The following is a 17,588-nucleotide window of genomic DNA, read 5'->3' as shown; positions in this document are numbered from 1 at the left end:
CATGGAACTTGTCTTCAGCCCACACCACTGCACATAGTGGCATATGTCTGGTCTTATAACCCAGCACTTGGGATGCTAGGGTGGTGTGTCATGAGCTGAGGTTACTCTGGGTTATGTCCTGAGTTCTAGTACATTCCTGGACTAGAGTAAGACCCTGCACCTCAAAAAAAAAAAAAAAAAAAAGATGGGAGGGGAGGGAGGAATTGACAAACCAGAATCTTATGTAGTTGGCATTTTGGGGGTCACCAGCCAGCCCCATATAAAGACATGGAGATTTAGAATACCCTGCCTTTACTTGGGCTTGCCCCACTAGCTCTTTTAATTAAGCCTGTTTCTTTTCCCCTACATTTTGTCTCAGGGCTTTTTACCTTTCTTTCCTTCTGTGTGCTCTGCTTTCCTGCTTCCTCTGTGCCTGGCTGGCCCCTGGCATTTCCCTGGTGTCTTTTTCTGTCTTCCCCTAAGCCTAAATTCTTCCTCCTACTTACTCTCCCTGCCTGAAGTCCTGCCTGTAATACCTCCTCCCTCACTCTTGGCTGTTCAGCTTTTTGTTAGACCATTCAGGTGCCTTAGGCAAGCAAGGTAAAACAGCAACACATCTTTACATAGTTAAACACACCCTTGCAAAGTTAAATATTCCACAACAATCCTACCTCATCGAAAACAAGTCAGTATTTTTCAGGAAGGAACCAGAATCAGGGCCTTTGAGGGTGAAAGAAAATGGAAGAACTTTGTCACCAGAAATTGACCCAGAAAAGCTGGTGGGAAAGTTAGCCAGACCGAAACCTTGGCATAGCAGGAAGGTCAGCCACAGAAACACAAGCATGCTTTAATGCAAGACTCCGGCTGCAAGCCCTTGCCTGTGTACCTGCAGCAGTGGACAGCGTGGTCAGCCACGGCTCAAAGGCACAGGAGGGAGGACAACACTGGGTTTATCACACTGTGACTGTATGGGTGTGGGCCGTGGGGACTGAACTCAGGCCAGCGGGCTTAGTTAGCACCAAGCACCTCTCCCAGCTATGCCCTCTCCCCATTTTAAGTGGCAGTAACAAAGGGACTTAAAGGGAGATATTGAGAGGTCAAGTTTCTGTTACTTGAACTGGTAGACGACTGTGGCAAGCTACATACAAATTCAAAGCTCCTTTTTTAAAAAGCTGTGGAGAGGACACTACAGATAAAGCGGTGTAGGCATGTCAGAGTGCTGGGTGTGGCCTTGAGGCCTGTGGCTGGGCACTTACATCACAGATCCAAGGCTAGCCTGGGCAACACCAAGACCCCATCCTCAAAAGTCAAGGAACTCCAAGAGGCAGGAAGAAAATAGAGAAATAACAGTAGTGAGAAACCAACAGCAGCGACCTCCAACAGTCAGTTCCTTTCCTACCCAGGACAGAACACCTGAGGAAATCCCGCTACCTTGGCTGTGGGCTGCACAGCTCCAGAGCATGAGACTAAACAGGTAAAAACCTGCTACTGCAGGACTCCTTGCTTTGTGGTGGTTAGGAAAGGGCCTAGGAGGCAGAGAAGGACAGGGAGGGCCGAGGAGAAGGAGAAGGTATGGTCCAGTTGTCTGCTTCCTACAGCCACGGGCCTCGCCTACAGAAGTTCCAATCCCTCCATTAAATAAAGTCATCAAATTATGAATCAGTCTGTGGGATAATCAGGTTGGGTCAGACCCCTCACCTCTGAACGGATGACTTGATCAAATCTACAAGCTGTGCTCCAGGTCTTCAACACAGGAACCCTTTGGGAAATGCTTCATAGCCAAACATAATATTATTAAATATAAATTGTTTTCAAATATCAGTTTGTAGTAGCACACACCTGTAATCCCAGCATGAGGGTCAGGAATTTAAGGCCATTCTCAGCTACACAAGTTTGAGACCAGCTTAAGTCTTAAATAAATGAAAAATACAAACAACAATAGTCTGACACTGTTTTGAAATACCAAAGAATGGGAATACAAGAGAAGCAGATTTTAAAATCTGATCAGAGGGCCTAGAGAGATGGCTTGGTGGTTAGGAGCACTGGCTGCTCTTGAAGACACCCAGGTTCAGTCCCTAGCACCCATATGGCAGTGCACAGCCAAGTGTAAACTCCAGCTCCTGGGGATCCAACGCCCTCTTTGGTGTCCATGTGCATACACATGGCACACTTACATGCAGGCAAACACTCGTACATATTAAAAAAAACTCTTTCAAAGCTAATGTGATCCAAAGTTAGGAGTGTAGGATAGAAGGGGACTTGCCCTGTATGCATGCACAAGGCCTGGGTTAGGTTAGGGTGGATGGATCAGCCACATGTCCCCAAGGAACTCACATGGAGCGACAGTCAAAGCAAAGTAAAAAGGGTCGGGAAACACTCCTGCCGCCAGGACTGACAGCCTGAGCTCAGTCCCTGGAACCCATGTGCTGAGAGAGAATGAACTGTTCCAAGTTGTCCTTTGACCCTCACAGGAACCCATGTGCTCATCTGCATATATACATGCACAGTAAACAATCCTGAAGGTCGCTGGGTTGTGGTGGTGCAGCCTTTTAATCCCAGCACTTAGGAGGCAGAAGCAGGTGGATCTCTTGAGTCAAGGCCAGCCTGATGTACAGAATGAGTTCCAGTAAAACCACCTCTCAAAAAAACAAAAACCCTAAAGGTAGGGGAAATATACAAATAAAGGCGTAGCTCATAAAGAACAAATCACAAGACAGAATACCATTACATGATGACAGAAGGTCACAGTGTGAAGGTTATAAGGACCACGGCCTCTCTCCTTTCCCCCTCACCCCATGTGCACAAACACGCAACCCCTCTAACAAGGAAAAAATCCTGAGATGGGAAGGTGGCCACCTACGGCCCTGGAAAAGATCCCTCACCACAAGCAGCCCTTCCTGGCCTTCGTCCATGCTTTCCCTGCCTCCAGAACAATGAGAAATAAACACCTGGGCTATGGTATTTACAACAAATAATACAAAAACAACTCTCCCTTATCTGCTTGTGGGCTCCCACAGTTGTGAATGAATTTTGATCCACGTGCATATAATTGTGTAAATGAAAGCCATGTGTGTGCATGCACCTGCAGAGGCCAGAAAGCGGCATTGGGTCCCCTGGAGCTAGAGTTCCAGATGCTTGTAAGCCACCCAAACATGGTGCTGGGAGCCAGACTCTGGTCCTCTTGAAAAGCAATAAGCACTTTAACTGCTAAGCCATCTCTCCAGCCCGAAAACAGTATTTTTTACATTTATTTTTTGTGTATGAGTGGCTTGCCTGCATGCATGGTGCCTGCAGATGAGGCCATCGGATCCCCTGGAGCTAGAGTTTTAAAAGGTGGTGAGCACCGTGCGGGTGCTGGGAATCACACTCCTGCCCTCTGGGAGAGCAGCCACTACTCAACCACTGAACCCTCTCTACAGCCCCTAACTGAATTATACTAAACACAGACTTTTGCCATTCCCTAGGCAATGCAGTAGTTATTTACATAACATTAACCAATGAGTTATTGTATGTAACAACTGTTTAAAGCACGCAGGAGGACGTGTGTAGGTTATATGCAGTTTCTATGCCTTTCATTCATGGGTTCATGCAAACTTGTGGGTTTTGTTATTTGCAGGGGGTCCCTGGAATCTCCTGCCAATATCACAGGGCAGCTATATAGACTTCCACATCCCTTTATCAGCCACAGATCAAAGTAGGCAGGATAGGCAGGGGATTGCAAACTTCTAGACTACCAACTACTAGGCTTTCTCTGATATGAGCCAACACTCCAGGCAACAGGGCAGAATGTGCCTTCTGTCCCAAGTTCCCCGTGTCACATACCAAAAGAGAATGAATCCTGGGGCCACACAACAACCTTCACGAATTTAAAGATTTAAAACTGCACAGAATGCGTTCAGCCACGGTAGAATCAAAGCAGGAATCAATGGCAAAATGGCAGGACAGCCCATAAAGTGGGAAATGAGTCAGGGCAAGAGAAGTCTCCAAAGAACTGCTAATCGGTCAGGGAGGAGGGGCAGAGGGTGGGAGGAATGCGGGAGCTGGGGAGGTGGCAGCGCAGCTGCTGCAGAGTGGGTTGGGTTGTAGCACTAACTGCACACAGGGCCAGAGTGCAGACCAGTCCAGAGCAGATGTCAGAGGACGGTGGAACCAGAATTGGGGATCTGAAAGCCAATAAGAAGCAACAGAGCAATCTTCTAGGAACGTTCAATACAAGGTTCAAAATCTCCAGCAAAAATGAGGAGAAATGAGGGATTACCAACCACTCAGGCAGCTTCCTGCGAACGTTCCTCAAACCATCTCACAAAATGAGGTGGTGCAAGCCCTTTAAACGTGGAGAATTGAGGCCATCCATGGCCTCTCCAAGACATGCCCCTGATGACCTATGACCTCTCAGCAGTACCATGTGAGCAGGCACCAAGCCATTAAACATGGGCCTTTGAGAACATTCAAATCCTGGCAACCAATATCAGAAATGAACTGGCCACAGGCCCACAGCCCTCGAAGGGAGAGCTAAGTGTACTATGCACAATTCACAGGTACATACAACACACCAGTGAACCAAAGCCGGGCATACCACATCAATCATCAATCAAGAAAATGTCCACTAGCTGGGCGTGGTGGCGCACGCCTTTAATCCCAGCCCTGGGGGGGGGGGGGGGCAGAGGCAGGTGGCTCTCCTTGAGTTTGAGACCAACCTGGGCTACAGAGCTAGTTCCAGGAAAGGCTCAAAAAGTCAGAGAAACCCTGTCTCGAAAAACCAAAAAAGAGAATAAGTTTAGTGGTTCAAGGATGAACATACAGACCAATGGACTAGAAAGGCCAAAATAAACTTTTCTTACACATACGGTATTTTCTTACACGTACGGTATTTTCTTTTTGAGATGGGTGTAAATGGAGACCACTCGTTCATTTCCCAGCTGCCCAGACCCAAATAATCACACAGAAACTTTATTAACTACAACACTGCTTGACCTTTTAGCTCAGGGTTCTTATTAACTAACTCTTACATCTTGAATTAACCTGTTTCTGTTAATCTGTGTATTGCCACAAGGCTGTGACTTACGGGAAAGGTTCCAGGTCCTTCTCCTTCAGCAGCTCCATGGCATCTCCCTAACTCCGCCTTTTTTCCTCCCTATCTCTCCTTGGAATTCCCACCTAGTTCTATTCTGCCCTGCCATAGGCTGAAGAAGCTTCTTCATTAGCCAATGGCCACAGCATACAGAGAGGAATCCCACATCAGATTGGGGTCTTAAGATACATTGCCCAGGCTGTCCTTGGCCTTCCAGAGAGCTGGGGCGACAGCTACAGGACTACCCACCCAGTTAGTTCTCTTTTGGCCAGGGTGCCAACAATGTGAACCCGAGTCCAACAGTGGTTTCAACAGTGGTGCTGAGAACGCTGTATCCACACACAAGAAAATAACTGTTGTGCCGTGTTTTATTCTTGGCTCTTATGAGGGGCCCACCACCCAGCTCCCAAATAAATCACACAGAGGCTTATTCGCAGCTATGACTGCCTGGCCTTAGCTCGGCTTGCTTCTAGCCAGCTTTTCTTATGTTATCCCGACTACCTGGCTTTCATCTTCTCCTGTTTCTGTCAAACCTTTCTTTACTTACTTTTCCATAGCCGGGCGGCTGATCCGTAACATCCTCCTCTCCTTGTCCTCATTTCTCCTCTTCATCCTCTCGGCCTACCAGCCCCGCCTGTCCTTGCTCCTGCCTCGCTATTGGCTGGTCAGCTCTTTATTAGACCATCAGGTGTTTTAGACAGTAAAGAATCCCAGCTTCACAGAGTTAAACAAATGCTGTGTAAACAAAGTCACACACCTGAAAATAATATTCCCCAACAAATAACAGTCTCACATCATCTGATCCTTACGCCGGTACAAACTTTAGATCCTTAGTGATCTAGAGATGGAGCTGGGCAGTGGTGGTGCCTTGAAATAACAATAACAGCAAATGTCCTAAAAAGCTGGGTGGCGGTGGCGCGCGCCTTCAATCCCAGAACTCGGGAGGAAGAGGCAGGAAGAAGGCCAGCCTGGTCTACAGAGTGCATTCCAGGACAACCAGGGCAGTTACACAGAGAAACCCTGTCTCGAAATAAAATAAAATAAAATGCCCTCAAACCTGTAGGCAAGACTAAACTGTAAATGTGAATACAAACTAGAGAACCTGTCTCCTCCATGTGGAAGAACAAGAAGAAACAAGAAATGTCTACTGTGTTGGTTACTCCAGACTTAGCAAGGCTCTCACAGCCCTGCATCCACACCCATTGCCCGGGCAGTGTTCCCAGAGGCCCCAGCACTCTGAACAATGACGCTCGAACTGAGTAACTGCAATCAGAGCCCAAGCGGCCAAGCCTGTTCATCTGAGTCTATCTTTTTCCTGGGCCTCTCCAAGCTGAGGCTGTACAAGACAGAACTTCGAGCCATCTCTGCCCGTTTGTCTTTCCCCCACACTCTGGGGGCCACCAGTCAGAAGCATGTCTCGGGCAAACCCAGCTGTGACACCACCTTGTGCTGTCTCTGCATTGTGCCATCCTCAGCTTTTCCGGCTTCTGAAAAGGGGATGTTATTTTCCTTTATGTTGCCTTGAGGACACACACAAGCCAATCCCCACATCCTCTAGTCTGGTCCGTAAGGACCAGGTTAGAACGGGACACTTTCCTCATGGGAGCCAGTTGGGACCTGTCTGCTGTGGTCAGCATGACAGCAATGTGAGCCCAGGTCTTTCCCACAGTGTCCCACTTGGTGGTCTGTGACACACACACACACACACACACACACACACACACACCGCAGCACAGCATCCCACTTGGTGGTCTGTGACACACACACACACACACACACACACACCGCAACCAAGGCGAGATGGTCGTCCACTCCCATCTGAATGCACACCTTGCCTCTGTCATGAGGAGCGGGCATTCCAGACTTAGTGATGAGGCCACAGGAGGACTGGTCGGGGATGGACGGGGATGGGACCAAGGCAGACCTAGCTGTCCCGGCCTGACCTCTAGATAACCTGAGTGAGCACCGAGGATGCTGGGCCTTTGGCCTTTGGCTTTGTGCTGCTTGTAGCCAACGTCATTTTACTGCTGTGCCTTCTCCGCAGGCACTCTGGAAGGGGCTGGGGCTTTTGCTGTCCCGACTTCCTGCTGGAGCACCTGTAACCCCAGGGGAATCTAGTTTGCTTTCGCAGTGCCCTCTCCTGGCCCTGGCCGGCTGGGCAACGTGAAGGCTCCAGGAAAGTGTTTTCCTCAGAGCCTCCCTGAGCTGGGGGCACCCAGGCATCTGGCCTGTCACTTGTGACACTGCAGGGCACAGAGCCCGAGAGGAGCACTGCTGAGTCACAGCGCCTGGCCTCGGCTGTGTCCCAGAAACAATGCTGGTCTGCTTGCAGTTCAGAGGTTTATTAGGGAGTGGTCTGGGCCAGTTGGTGTTTACATGCTGGATTTCTACAGCCCAGGTGTGCTGGCTGTGGGGTGGCAGAGGGCACTCACTGCTCGCCTGGTCACTGGTGATGTCACTCCAGGAAGACGGGCCTTGCCCCTGGGTCCGAGGTGCCAGGGCTCTCAGAGAGCCTCCACTCTCGCAGACTGGCCTGGGGAGATGAGGGGTTTTAGGATCTCGGTATAGTAAGGGCCAAACACCTGCTGGTTGTGGTGCGTCAGGCTGACAAACTTCTGGCCCAGTTCTGCCAACTCTGCTTCGATGAGCGTGAGGCCTCCAGGAAGGTCCAGCAGGGATCGCTGCACGCCAAGAACCAAGCAGCATTTGAGGAACAAGTGGATCCGCTGATCTGTGTGCAGGACGAGAAGGAGAAGGTGACTGGAGCCACCGAGCACCAGGGGTCCTGCTACTCAGTCACATGCTCACCGAGGAGGGGGACCCCGAGCTGCTTGGGGACAGCTGTCTAGTTCTCACAGGTGCCGGGTTACCGAACCTCTAGGTACTCAAGACTGCTTAGTGTCGGGGTGTGACTCATATCTGTAGTCCCAGAACCCAGAGGCAGAGACGGGGAAAGCCATGAGCAAGGCCACCCTGAGATACACAGTGTGTCCACGCCAGCCTGGGCTGCAGCACTAGGCCTGGGATTGACATCAGAGAAGAAATCATCCGATTCCTCCAATGGGACTGGGTCCGTACTACAGAGAGATGACTTAAACCAACCCAGCTGGTTTCCTGCTGGAGAGCAGGTGTGGATGTTCCAATGAGCGACTCATCAACAGCCCTGAGCAACTATAACCAAGTTGGGTGGACAGGACTCCTGTTGCAGGCCTCCTTTAGGCCTTTCCATCTGACTGGAAAAGCCTCTGCTCTGGGCCTGGAGATGCACCCACTCCATGGCTGCCCCCCCCAGCGCCCTCACCGCCCACACGCATGGCTGCCCTCCCCCCAGCACCCTCACTGCCCACACGCATGGCTGCCCCCCCAGCGCCCTCACCGCCCACACGCATGGCTGCCCCACCCCCAGCGCCCTCACCGCCCACACGCATGGCTGCCCTCCCCCCAGCGCCCTCACTGCCCACACGCATGGCTGCCCCCCCCAGCGCCCTCACCGCCCACACGCATGGCTGCCCCACCCCCAGCACCCTCACTGCCCACACGCATGGCTGCCCCCCCCAGCGCCCTCACTGCCCACACGCATGGCTGCCCCCCCCCAGCGCCCTCACCGCCCACACGCATGGCTGCCCCACCCCCAGCGCCCTCACCGCCCACGCGTGGGCACGCTCACCAATGACGCTGCGGACACAGTTTTCCTTCTTGGCAATGTTCTGGAGCTGTCCTACCAGAGACACCGAGTTGTCGCTGCTCAGAGGGGCGAGGCCCATGTTCTTGAGGCTTTGGTGGATTTCCTGGGTCACCTGCTCGCTCACAATCTGCATGGTCTCCTCAGGCCTAGACCACAACAGAGGTGAGCCAGCACCTGGTAGGTGGCTTCAGGCAGCAGCTAAGAGGTTAGGGACTTGGGGCGAGTGCGAGTTGCCCACCCCAGCCGCCCAGAACCGAAGCCCAGCACTGGCAACCTCTGTAAATGTTGCCGTGTACTGAAACATTCAAAGCTCTCAGTGCTGAAGAGCAGCGTGGCTCTGCCCAGGACTCACCTGTCGGCGGCCGATGCACTTTGTAAAGCCTGAGACCTCCCCCCAAGTGTCACCCCTGATAAGCACGGACCTGGCAATGCTGCTTTTCTTCTTCGGGGAGCTAAAAATCAAGCCTGGGGCATTCCTTGAACACACCGAGCAAGTGCTGAAACCCTCAACTCCATCCCCAGCCTAAATCTGGTTCTTCCATCTCCTCAGTCATCATCGGTTCCAGCTCAGCACAAGCTCAGGCAAGGCTGCTGCCAGCACCAGCCACCATCGCCCAACCAGTGAGAGACGGGCCTGCAGCTCAAGGTCTCACAACACCATTTCTGGAAAGTCTCCCCTGCCGGTCCCCCCCATACGCCCCAATATTACTACAGAGATAAAGTGACACTGGCTGGTTCGAGAGCCTCTCTCTGTGGTTTGGGGTGAAGAGCTAGTAACCCATGACCTGCCAGTATCTGAGACACTTGGTGCCACCCACTCTTCTGCGGACACCAGGGGCCAGCTGCCGACTCCAGGCCTCGCTCTCAGTAACTCTCTGCCTTCTTTCTCTTTGAACCCAGTCTGTGCGCCAGCCGACAAGGCTAGCTGATCTTGAACCCTCCCCTCACAAGTGCTGGAGTTACAGACGATGTCCACATGTCTGGCTTCTTGTCTTTTTGGAGACAGGGTTTCTCTGTGTAGCCCTCACTGTCCTGGAACTTGCTCTGTAGACCTGGCTGACCTTGAACTCACAAAGATCCTCCTGCCTCTGCTTCCAGCGTTCTGGGATTAAGGCCTGTGCAACCACAACCAGTTCATGCTTGGCTTTTCCCCAGCATGCTGGGGCTACACCCAGGTCCTCGTGCCTGCTCGGCACCGTCCTCACCAGCCAAGCCATCTCCCCAGCGCCTTCCTGCTAACCCTTTAGAAAAGATGTCTGTGGCTCACCTGGAGTTAAAGTCCTCCACCAGGGACTTTGTTATCCGTTTCAGTTTATCCACAAACTGGGGTGAGCCAAACAGAACACTGCCAGAGAAGCTACTGGCCACCAGCAGGACGGAGGCGAGGACTGTTAGGTGGTTCCGCTGCAGCTCCAGCTCCTGCAGTCGGGTTCTGTCCATCAGCAGGGTCTGAGGAGTGGGAGGGGCCGTCAGAGGGCTCTAACCAACGCTCAGAGCCCTAAACGAGGAAATGCTCCCCATATTCCCACCTCAGGGAACTCTTCATTCTCAGGGTCCCAGATGAGAAGGTTCAGGAATCCCTGGGACAGCACCATTGCAGGGCTGAGCGGCTCTGAGGCAGCGGTGTCACTGGGAGACGGGCCAGGTGTGCTGGAGGAGTCCAGTGTGTCGGGGCAATTTGCAGGGGGGCTGGTGAGGTCTGCGGCCGCCTGGGTCAGCCACTTAGTGGTGTGGTTGAGGAGGCCTGCAACGGGAGGGGTGGAAGCCTCTTTACCTACGGGGCTTTAGGCCACGCTTCTCCTTAGCTAGTACTGTCTATGTTGAGCATGGTGGTGCATGCCCCCAGGAGCTGAGGCAGGGGCATTGCCATGAGTTTGGGGCTAGGCTGACCTACATAATGAGTTTCGGAATAACCAAGGCTAAAGAGTGAGATCTTATCTCAAAAAAACTAAAATAAATCACTAAATTAAAATGTTTTTTAAAAAAGTGTATGTTCCTGGTTAATCTGCCTTCTCCCTCCCACTGTGGAGGCAGAACGTCCCTTTGCGAATGTCAGACATACTGGGCTGCTTGTTGAGGCGTTCCTGGAACTGGGCCCGCTCGAACTGGATGGAGTGCTCCTGCAGCTGGGGCTGGAGGCTCTGGATCGTGTAGTTCACCATGTCCATCTTCATCAGCCCCAGCACTTGGAAGATCCCTCTAAGCAGGAGAGAAGAATCGTGCTGGGAAAGGGACCTGACGGGAGGGAAGCCAGGAGGATGCCTGGGCACGCGGGACTCACTCTGTCCCCTCCTTTCACAGAAAGGACAGACAGCCAAGACCAAGGCCCACAGGGAGCAGGTGGCACACGGGCATGCTCTCTCCATTGAGACCCGGCTGTGGCGGTGCACAACAGGGGACCCACCACTGGAAGAGCCGAACAGAGACACTCTGTGATGTCAAACCCTGCAAGGGCCACAGGGCAAAGCCACACGCTTCTCTGCACTCAGGCGAGGGGCGCTGGTGCTTTTCAGTTTAAACTTGCTGAGCGCACTTCCTAAGCGCCACACAGCCATACATCGGGAGACACGCTGCTGTGCCTTGGAGCATGTGAACTGAGACCAGAAAAGAGTTGGGACGGGATGTTCTTCACACCTTGAAATTCTGTCTACCGCGTGTCTCCACTCTGGGAGCAGGGTGCCAAGCTGTCTCCAGCAGAAGACAGGTAGCGGCTGTCCCACTGTCTGCTACCCTTCCCAGCTCAGGACCTGGAGCAGGCTAGGCGACTCATCAAACATCACACCTCAGCAGCCGGATGGGATCCGTAATGTTCTCCAGTCTCTGCACGGCTTCATCCCGGACGGGTGCACACAGCAAGGCCATCGTGTTGAGGATGTACTTAGAGAGATAGGTGACATTCAGGTCCCCACGGTCAGCTTGCTGATGAAGGAAGTCCATGTCCAAAGCTTCTTCGATCTCACTTCTGAGGCGGGTCTGGCGTGGTAAGAGCAAGGACAGCAGGATCTGCCAGGCAAGTCAGAAGAGTACGTTCTGCTCAGTCTGGCATTTTCTCTAGCGCTCAACCCCCGCCCCCGCCCCCCCCCACACCAGCCCGTGTCTCTTTAGGATCAGGAAGTTGCGGCAGACACGTTCTACTGAGAATTATCGAGATTAATAAAACACAGAATGCGTGGAACACAGATGTGCTGAGTTGAGAGCATGTAGGTTCAGTTCCCAGCACCCACACGGTGCTCACAGCATCTCTAACTCCAGACCCCGGGCTCTAGCGCCCTCTTCTGGCATCCCTGGGTACTGCATGAACAGATACACATGCAGGCAAAACACCATACACATAAAATAAAAATACTTTATTTGTGGTTTTTCAAGACAGTGTTTCCCTGTGTAGCCCTAGCTGTCCTGAAACTCTCTCTGTAGATTAGGCTGGCCTCAAACTCAGAGATCTGCCTGCTTCTACTTCCTGGGTGCTGGAAATAAAAATTAATCTTAATTGAAAAAAAGAACTAGAAAATGTACTCTTAATTTACAAAGGATAGGTCTTTATTTTTTAAAATTATTTCAGAGGGAGAAGGCAGAGATCAGAAGAGCTGTAATGGGGTCGCTGATCCCCAAACGTGAGCTCCTGTGTCTGACAACACACAACACACGGAGCTGGAGGGCGGAATTATGACTAGTTAGCTGAATCCAGCAGCCAGCTCCAGGTGGTACCAGACAACACTGCTTCCTGATAGCTGTTTCAGTTGGCAAGCTTCCAAAACTATCACCCAGAGCTTCTTTGTTTCAAGTCAGCCCGAGGAAGCCGGGGCTGACCTCCCACATCACCACACACCTCTGGCCTTTCTTTGCTGCGGTTGCAGCCAGTTCCTTTTGTACTCTACAGAGGGCGCTAAATATACAACAAGTCAAAGAAAAGAGCCTCCCTCCCGCCCCAGCTCTTTAAAGGAAGCAGATCATCCTCGCACAAACTCAGTCTGTTCCAGGGCTTGTCAAGATATCTTCCCTAAAAAAGGCAGGTCACTGTGCCTCCAATCGTCCACCACGAATAAAGCACATTCTTTTTTTGTTGCTTTGTTTTGTTTTGTTTTTTGACTTTCAAGGCAGAACACACCAGTACAGCTGGATGGAGTAACTCACTCAGAACGTTTGTATCCGATGCTTCAGAATTCTCCAGAACTCTCTTTATCCTTAGTCCTCTCCCATGTCCTGCTGTAGTTATTGTACATGACGTCTTCCTGTTCACATTACTCTGGTTGGTTTCTGTCTAGTCACCTTGGAAACTAGGATTTGCAGCCACTGCCACGGGGGCGGGGGCGCTAAGACGGGCTTGGCACGAGCTACAAGCGAAGATGGCCACTCACCTCCTTGACCTCTTTCAGAAGCTCAAGGGCACAGCTGAAGTCAGGCGGCACAGCTGACAGCTGCTCCTTCAGATGGTCCCAAAAGTCACTGGGCATCATCTCCTTGCCCTTGCTGTCCAGGCTACAAGAGGGCGAACACACAGGTTACTCACTGCGCGGGGAACCGGTCCAGGCTCGGATCTAAGCCCCAGAGAGGACAGTGGGAGCAACAGCAGGGGGGGGCTCCCTGAAGGCTCAAGAGCACAGGCAAGCCTGAGTGTAGGAGGTCTTCCTGTGTGGCTTGCTGTGTGTGGACGTGTGTGTGAACCTGCACGCATGTGCTGCGTTGAGTTCTGTGTGACTCGCTGTGTGTGGACGTGTGTGAACCTGCACGCGTGTGCTGCGTTGAGTCCTGTGTGGCTCGCTGTGTGTGGCCGTGTGTGAACCTGCACGCGTGTGCTGCATTGAGTCCTGTGTGGCTCGCTGTGTGTGGACGTGTGGGAACCTGCACGCGTGTGCTGCGTTGAGTCCTGTGTGGCTCGCTGTGTGTGGCCGTGTGGGAACCTGCACGCGTGTGCTGCGTTGAGTCCTGTGTGGCTCGCTGTGTGTGGACGTGTGGGAACCTGCACGCGCGTGCTGCGTTGAGTCCTGTGTGGCTCGCTGTGTGTGGACGTGTGGGAACCTGCACGCGCGTGCTGCGTTGAGTCCTGTGTGGCTCGCTGTGTGTGGACGTGTGTGGGAACCTGCACGCGTGTGCTGCGTTGAGTCCTGTGTGGCTCGCTGTGTGTGGACGTGTGGGAACCTGCATGCGTGTGCTGCGTTGAGCAAGAAGTTACTCATCATTTTCTTTCACTCCTAAATCCTAGGAAAATATTTTCCTTTTTTGACAATACTTGAATGTCGCAGACACCTCCAGATCAGTCAGGTTTAAAATAAATTGGCTCACCGGGCAGTGGCGCACACCTTTAATCCCAGCACCAGGAGGCAGTGCCGCCAGCCCAGGGTCCAATGACTGCTTCCTCACTATGTAGTCTGTACGCGGCTGCCAAGGTTCAGTACTCAGGTGCTGTCCCTTTAAGAGACAAGCCCACTTACTCTCACGCTCTCTTTCTGCCTTTTCTCTGAGGAGGCAGGTCACTTGTCTGTCTGTCTCTCTCTCTCTCTCACCCTCTCCTTTTCTCCCTCTCTTTCTTCTTCCTTCCCATGTAAGCTCTGTCTGATGACAAGTTTATTCCCTGCCATGAAATCTGTGTTCCCACCTCGTGCTGCATATAATTATAGGGGGGATCTCTGCGTTTCAGGCCAGCCTTAACTACACACACACACACGCGCGCACACACACACACACACACACACGCACACGCACACATGCACACACACGCACACATGCACACACACGCACGCGCACACACACACACAAAGGCTATGTTCTGTTATTGCTCTTTGCTATGACTTAAAAAACTTAAGATAATGAACACACTCAGGAGGCAGAGGCAGAAGGACCAGCCTTGGCTACACGAGACCCTATCTAAACTAAAAAACATACAAAGGCAATTTAATATAAAAAGGAGACTCTTTCCAATAAATGCTGTTGGAATAACTAGACATTCACGTGGAGAGAACTGAATTTAAACATTAAGGTGGATCAAAGGATCTCATTTTCGGACTGTGAGTTTTAAGTCATTATAACTAGCCTCGATAGATTAATCAAAGTAGGGACTGTAGCAATCAACGCACTTTCCAAGATGACAAAAATTTGGGTTGTTTTCTTTGCTAGTTTGAAACAGGGTCTCCCTGTGTAGACCTGAACTCTGTGTAGACCCGGCTGGTCTCACACTCACAGATCTGCCTACCTCTGCCTCCCAAGTCCTAGGATTACAAAGGCAGAGGTAGGTGTGTGTGTGTGTGTGTGTGTGTGTGTACCATCACACAATGATGAGTTTTTAATAATTGTGGTGGTTTGAAAGAAAATGGCCCCTGAAGGGAGTGGCACTATTAGGAGGTGTGGCCTCGCTGGAGGAAGTGCCACTGAGGGGCGGGCTTTGACGGCTCCTTTACACAAGTTTTACTCAATGTGACTGTGAGGCCACTTCTGGTTGCCTGCATATCTCAGCTCAGCTCCCGTGCCATTATTGCCTGTACACCACGTCGCGCCATGATGCTAATAAATCTGTGAAAATGTAAACCACCCCAATTAAATGCTTTCTTTTGTAAGAGTTTCCGTGGTCATGGTGTCTCTTCACAGCAACAGAAACCCTAAGACAGTGATATTGACTGACTGATTGGGGAAGGGCACACGTGGGTCCCAGGAATTAAACTAAGGTTATTGGACTTAGCTGCAAGTGTCTCTGCCCACGAAGCTGCAGAACCCCCTCAATGCTCAGTAATGACATCAGGAACCCAAACAGATAAAAACATAAAAGCCAACACCTGGTTGACGATAAAGTCTTCTCTTCGGAGTGGCAATCAAGCTTGGAAACTTCATGAACTCTCTCTGCCAAGCCTGTGATTGAAAGAATGTCTGGTAGAACCAGGCAGTGGTGGCGCACGCCTTTAATCCCAGCACTCAGGAGGCAGAGGCAGGTAGATCTCTGCGAGTTCGAGGCCAGCCTGGTCTACAGGGGGAGATCCCAGGACAGCCAGGGCTACACAAAACAAAACGAACCAACAAACAGTGACCTGATGCTGTTCCTATCTGCCGCTCTCTGAATTATTCTGGCCAAGACGGCTGGTAAACAGACACACTATTAACTCATGGATTAACTCGTGGTACTAAATAAGAGTTAAAAGGAAGCCTTCAAAGCAGGGCTGAGCTACAGGGGCATCCTGAAGGACCGCGGGAAACATTAAACACCTCAACTGCAACAGAAATTCAACACTAAAGCGCTCCAGCCGGGAGAGACAAAAAGAGACTAGAACAGAGTTCTCAAAACTCCAGCTCCCAGCCGGGCGGTGATGGCACAGGCCTTTAATCCCAGCACTCGGGAGGCAGAGGCAGGCGGATCTCTGTAAGTAGACAAGGCCAGCATGGTCTGCAAGAGCTAGTTCCAGGACAGGCTCCAAAGCTACAGAGAAACCCTGTCTTGAAAAACCAAACCAAACCAAAATCCAGATCGCCCCAAACAGAAAACTGCAAAACAAAGTAACCCTAATATACGAAATCTTAAGAGAGGAATCTGATGATACACGCAGGAGCTCTTTTACCTACAGACTTAACCACCTCCAGATGTTTCCAAAACACCGCCAAACCCTGACTTTCACCAACGCCACGCCGGGGTCCTGTTTCAAGGCATTTTGTTAACCAGCAGCGACCCCGCGTGGCCACAAGGAGGAGAACTAAGTGGAGAACGTCGACTGCAACCTCGCAGCGCGTGCACCGCGGTGATGCCGAATCCCGGGGTCCCGGCCCCGCCGACCCTCGGTCAGGCGACAGTTGAACCTACGTGTTCGGTGGCCCTGGGCGCTGCTCGCCTCCTCCCGAGTGTGTCCCGCGTGGGACTCACGGGAGGCGCCCTCGGCCGTGCTGGGCTCCTTCCGAGAAGCCCTCTCCTTCACGTCTGGCATCTTGGTGGTGCTGGTATCTGGGTGGGCGACAGAGGGACCAGCGCTGGTGCCGGGAGGAAACTGAGGCCGCAGAACCCGGCTTTACGCCCCCGCAAGGTGCCCCCCTCGGTCGCCAGGGACGCCGCCCTAGGCCAACACCCCCCTACCCTTCACCCTTCCCTCACCACCTCCTCTCCCTTCTCACCTTGTCTTCCCCCTCCCCCCTCCCCCTTTTGACCTCCCCCTCCCCATTTCCCTTCCCTTCCCCTCTCTCATCCCCCTCCCTGCCCTCCCCCTTTCTCCCCCGTCTCCCCCTCTCCCCTCCCCTCACCTCCTCCGCCGCCGGCCCGCCCACTCTGGCTGGCTCTCCGGCACGGGGCGGGTAGGCGGCACCGGCTGAACCACCTGGGAGGGCGGGGGCGGGGGCGGGGCCTGGGAGCTGGGCGGAGCCACTGGGCCCCTCGCTGCGGCGTCACGCACCCCCCACACACACACCGCTACCCTGCGGCCTGGGCAGGAGTGGGAGCGCCCGAGATCTGCTGACAAACAGCTGAGGTGTCCTAGCAACCTGGCACGTGCGCACGCGCCCCTCCCCTTCAGCACCCATCGAGTCTGGGCATCAGTCACCGGCCACCTGCTCACCTTCATCCCTCTCCTTTTCTAGGTGTCAGGAGCTGGGGTGGGGCTCAGGAGGAGCCTGCCGAGCCGAGCACGGATGAAGGGAGCTGGCCTTGAACTTCTGACCCTCCTGTCTCCGCCTGAGTGTGGGGTCACCAGTGTGAACCACCGTGAAGGGTTCGTGTGCTGGGGATGGAAGGGGCCTCAGGTACTTCACTGTTTGAACTCAGTCCCCAGCGCTGAGTCCCATTTGGGGGCTGGAGAGATGGCTCAGCATGAGAACCCTGGTCCTCTGGAAGAGGAGCACAGTTGAGTCCCATCACCCACATGGCTGCTCACAGCCTTTTGTAACTCCAAC

The 17,588-nt window shown here is 52.6% G+C and overlaps 1 protein-coding gene across 2 annotated transcripts; it reads right to left on the bottom strand.

Annotated features, from left to right (window-relative positions):
- Nucleotides 1-7,373: 7,373 nt before the first annotated feature.
- Tcp11 (t-complex 11) lies at nt 7,374-17,029 on the bottom strand. Of its 2 annotated transcripts, none has more exons than XM_048451186.3 (10): nt 16,944-17,029; nt 16,513-16,650; nt 15,500-15,572; nt 13,091-13,211; nt 11,518-11,738; nt 10,798-10,934; nt 10,265-10,479; nt 10,003-10,184; nt 8,718-8,881; nt 7,374-7,781 (listed from the first exon to the last, which is right to left on the bottom strand). In XM_048451186.3, exons 2-10 carry the CDS (start codon nt 16,631-16,633, stop codon nt 7,555-7,557), a joined length of 1,461 nt encoding a protein of 486 aa, XP_048307143.2. In that variant the 5' UTR covers nt 16,634-16,650; nt 16,944-17,029; the 3' UTR covers nt 7,374-7,554. The 2 variants fall into 2 exon arrangements, with proteins under 2 accessions (XP_048307143.2, XP_048307144.2); XM_048451187.3 differs by having other exon boundaries at nt 16,573-16,650.
- Nucleotides 17,030-17,588: the final 559 nt, after the last annotated feature.

This window comes from Myodes glareolus, chromosome 18 (genome assembly GCF_982192425.1).
Source record: "Myodes glareolus chromosome 18, mMyoGla1.1, whole genome shotgun sequence".
Lineage (NCBI taxonomy): Eukaryota > Metazoa > Chordata > Mammalia > Rodentia > Cricetidae > Myodes > Myodes glareolus.
This window is presented reverse-complemented; position numbering and strand designations above follow the sequence as displayed.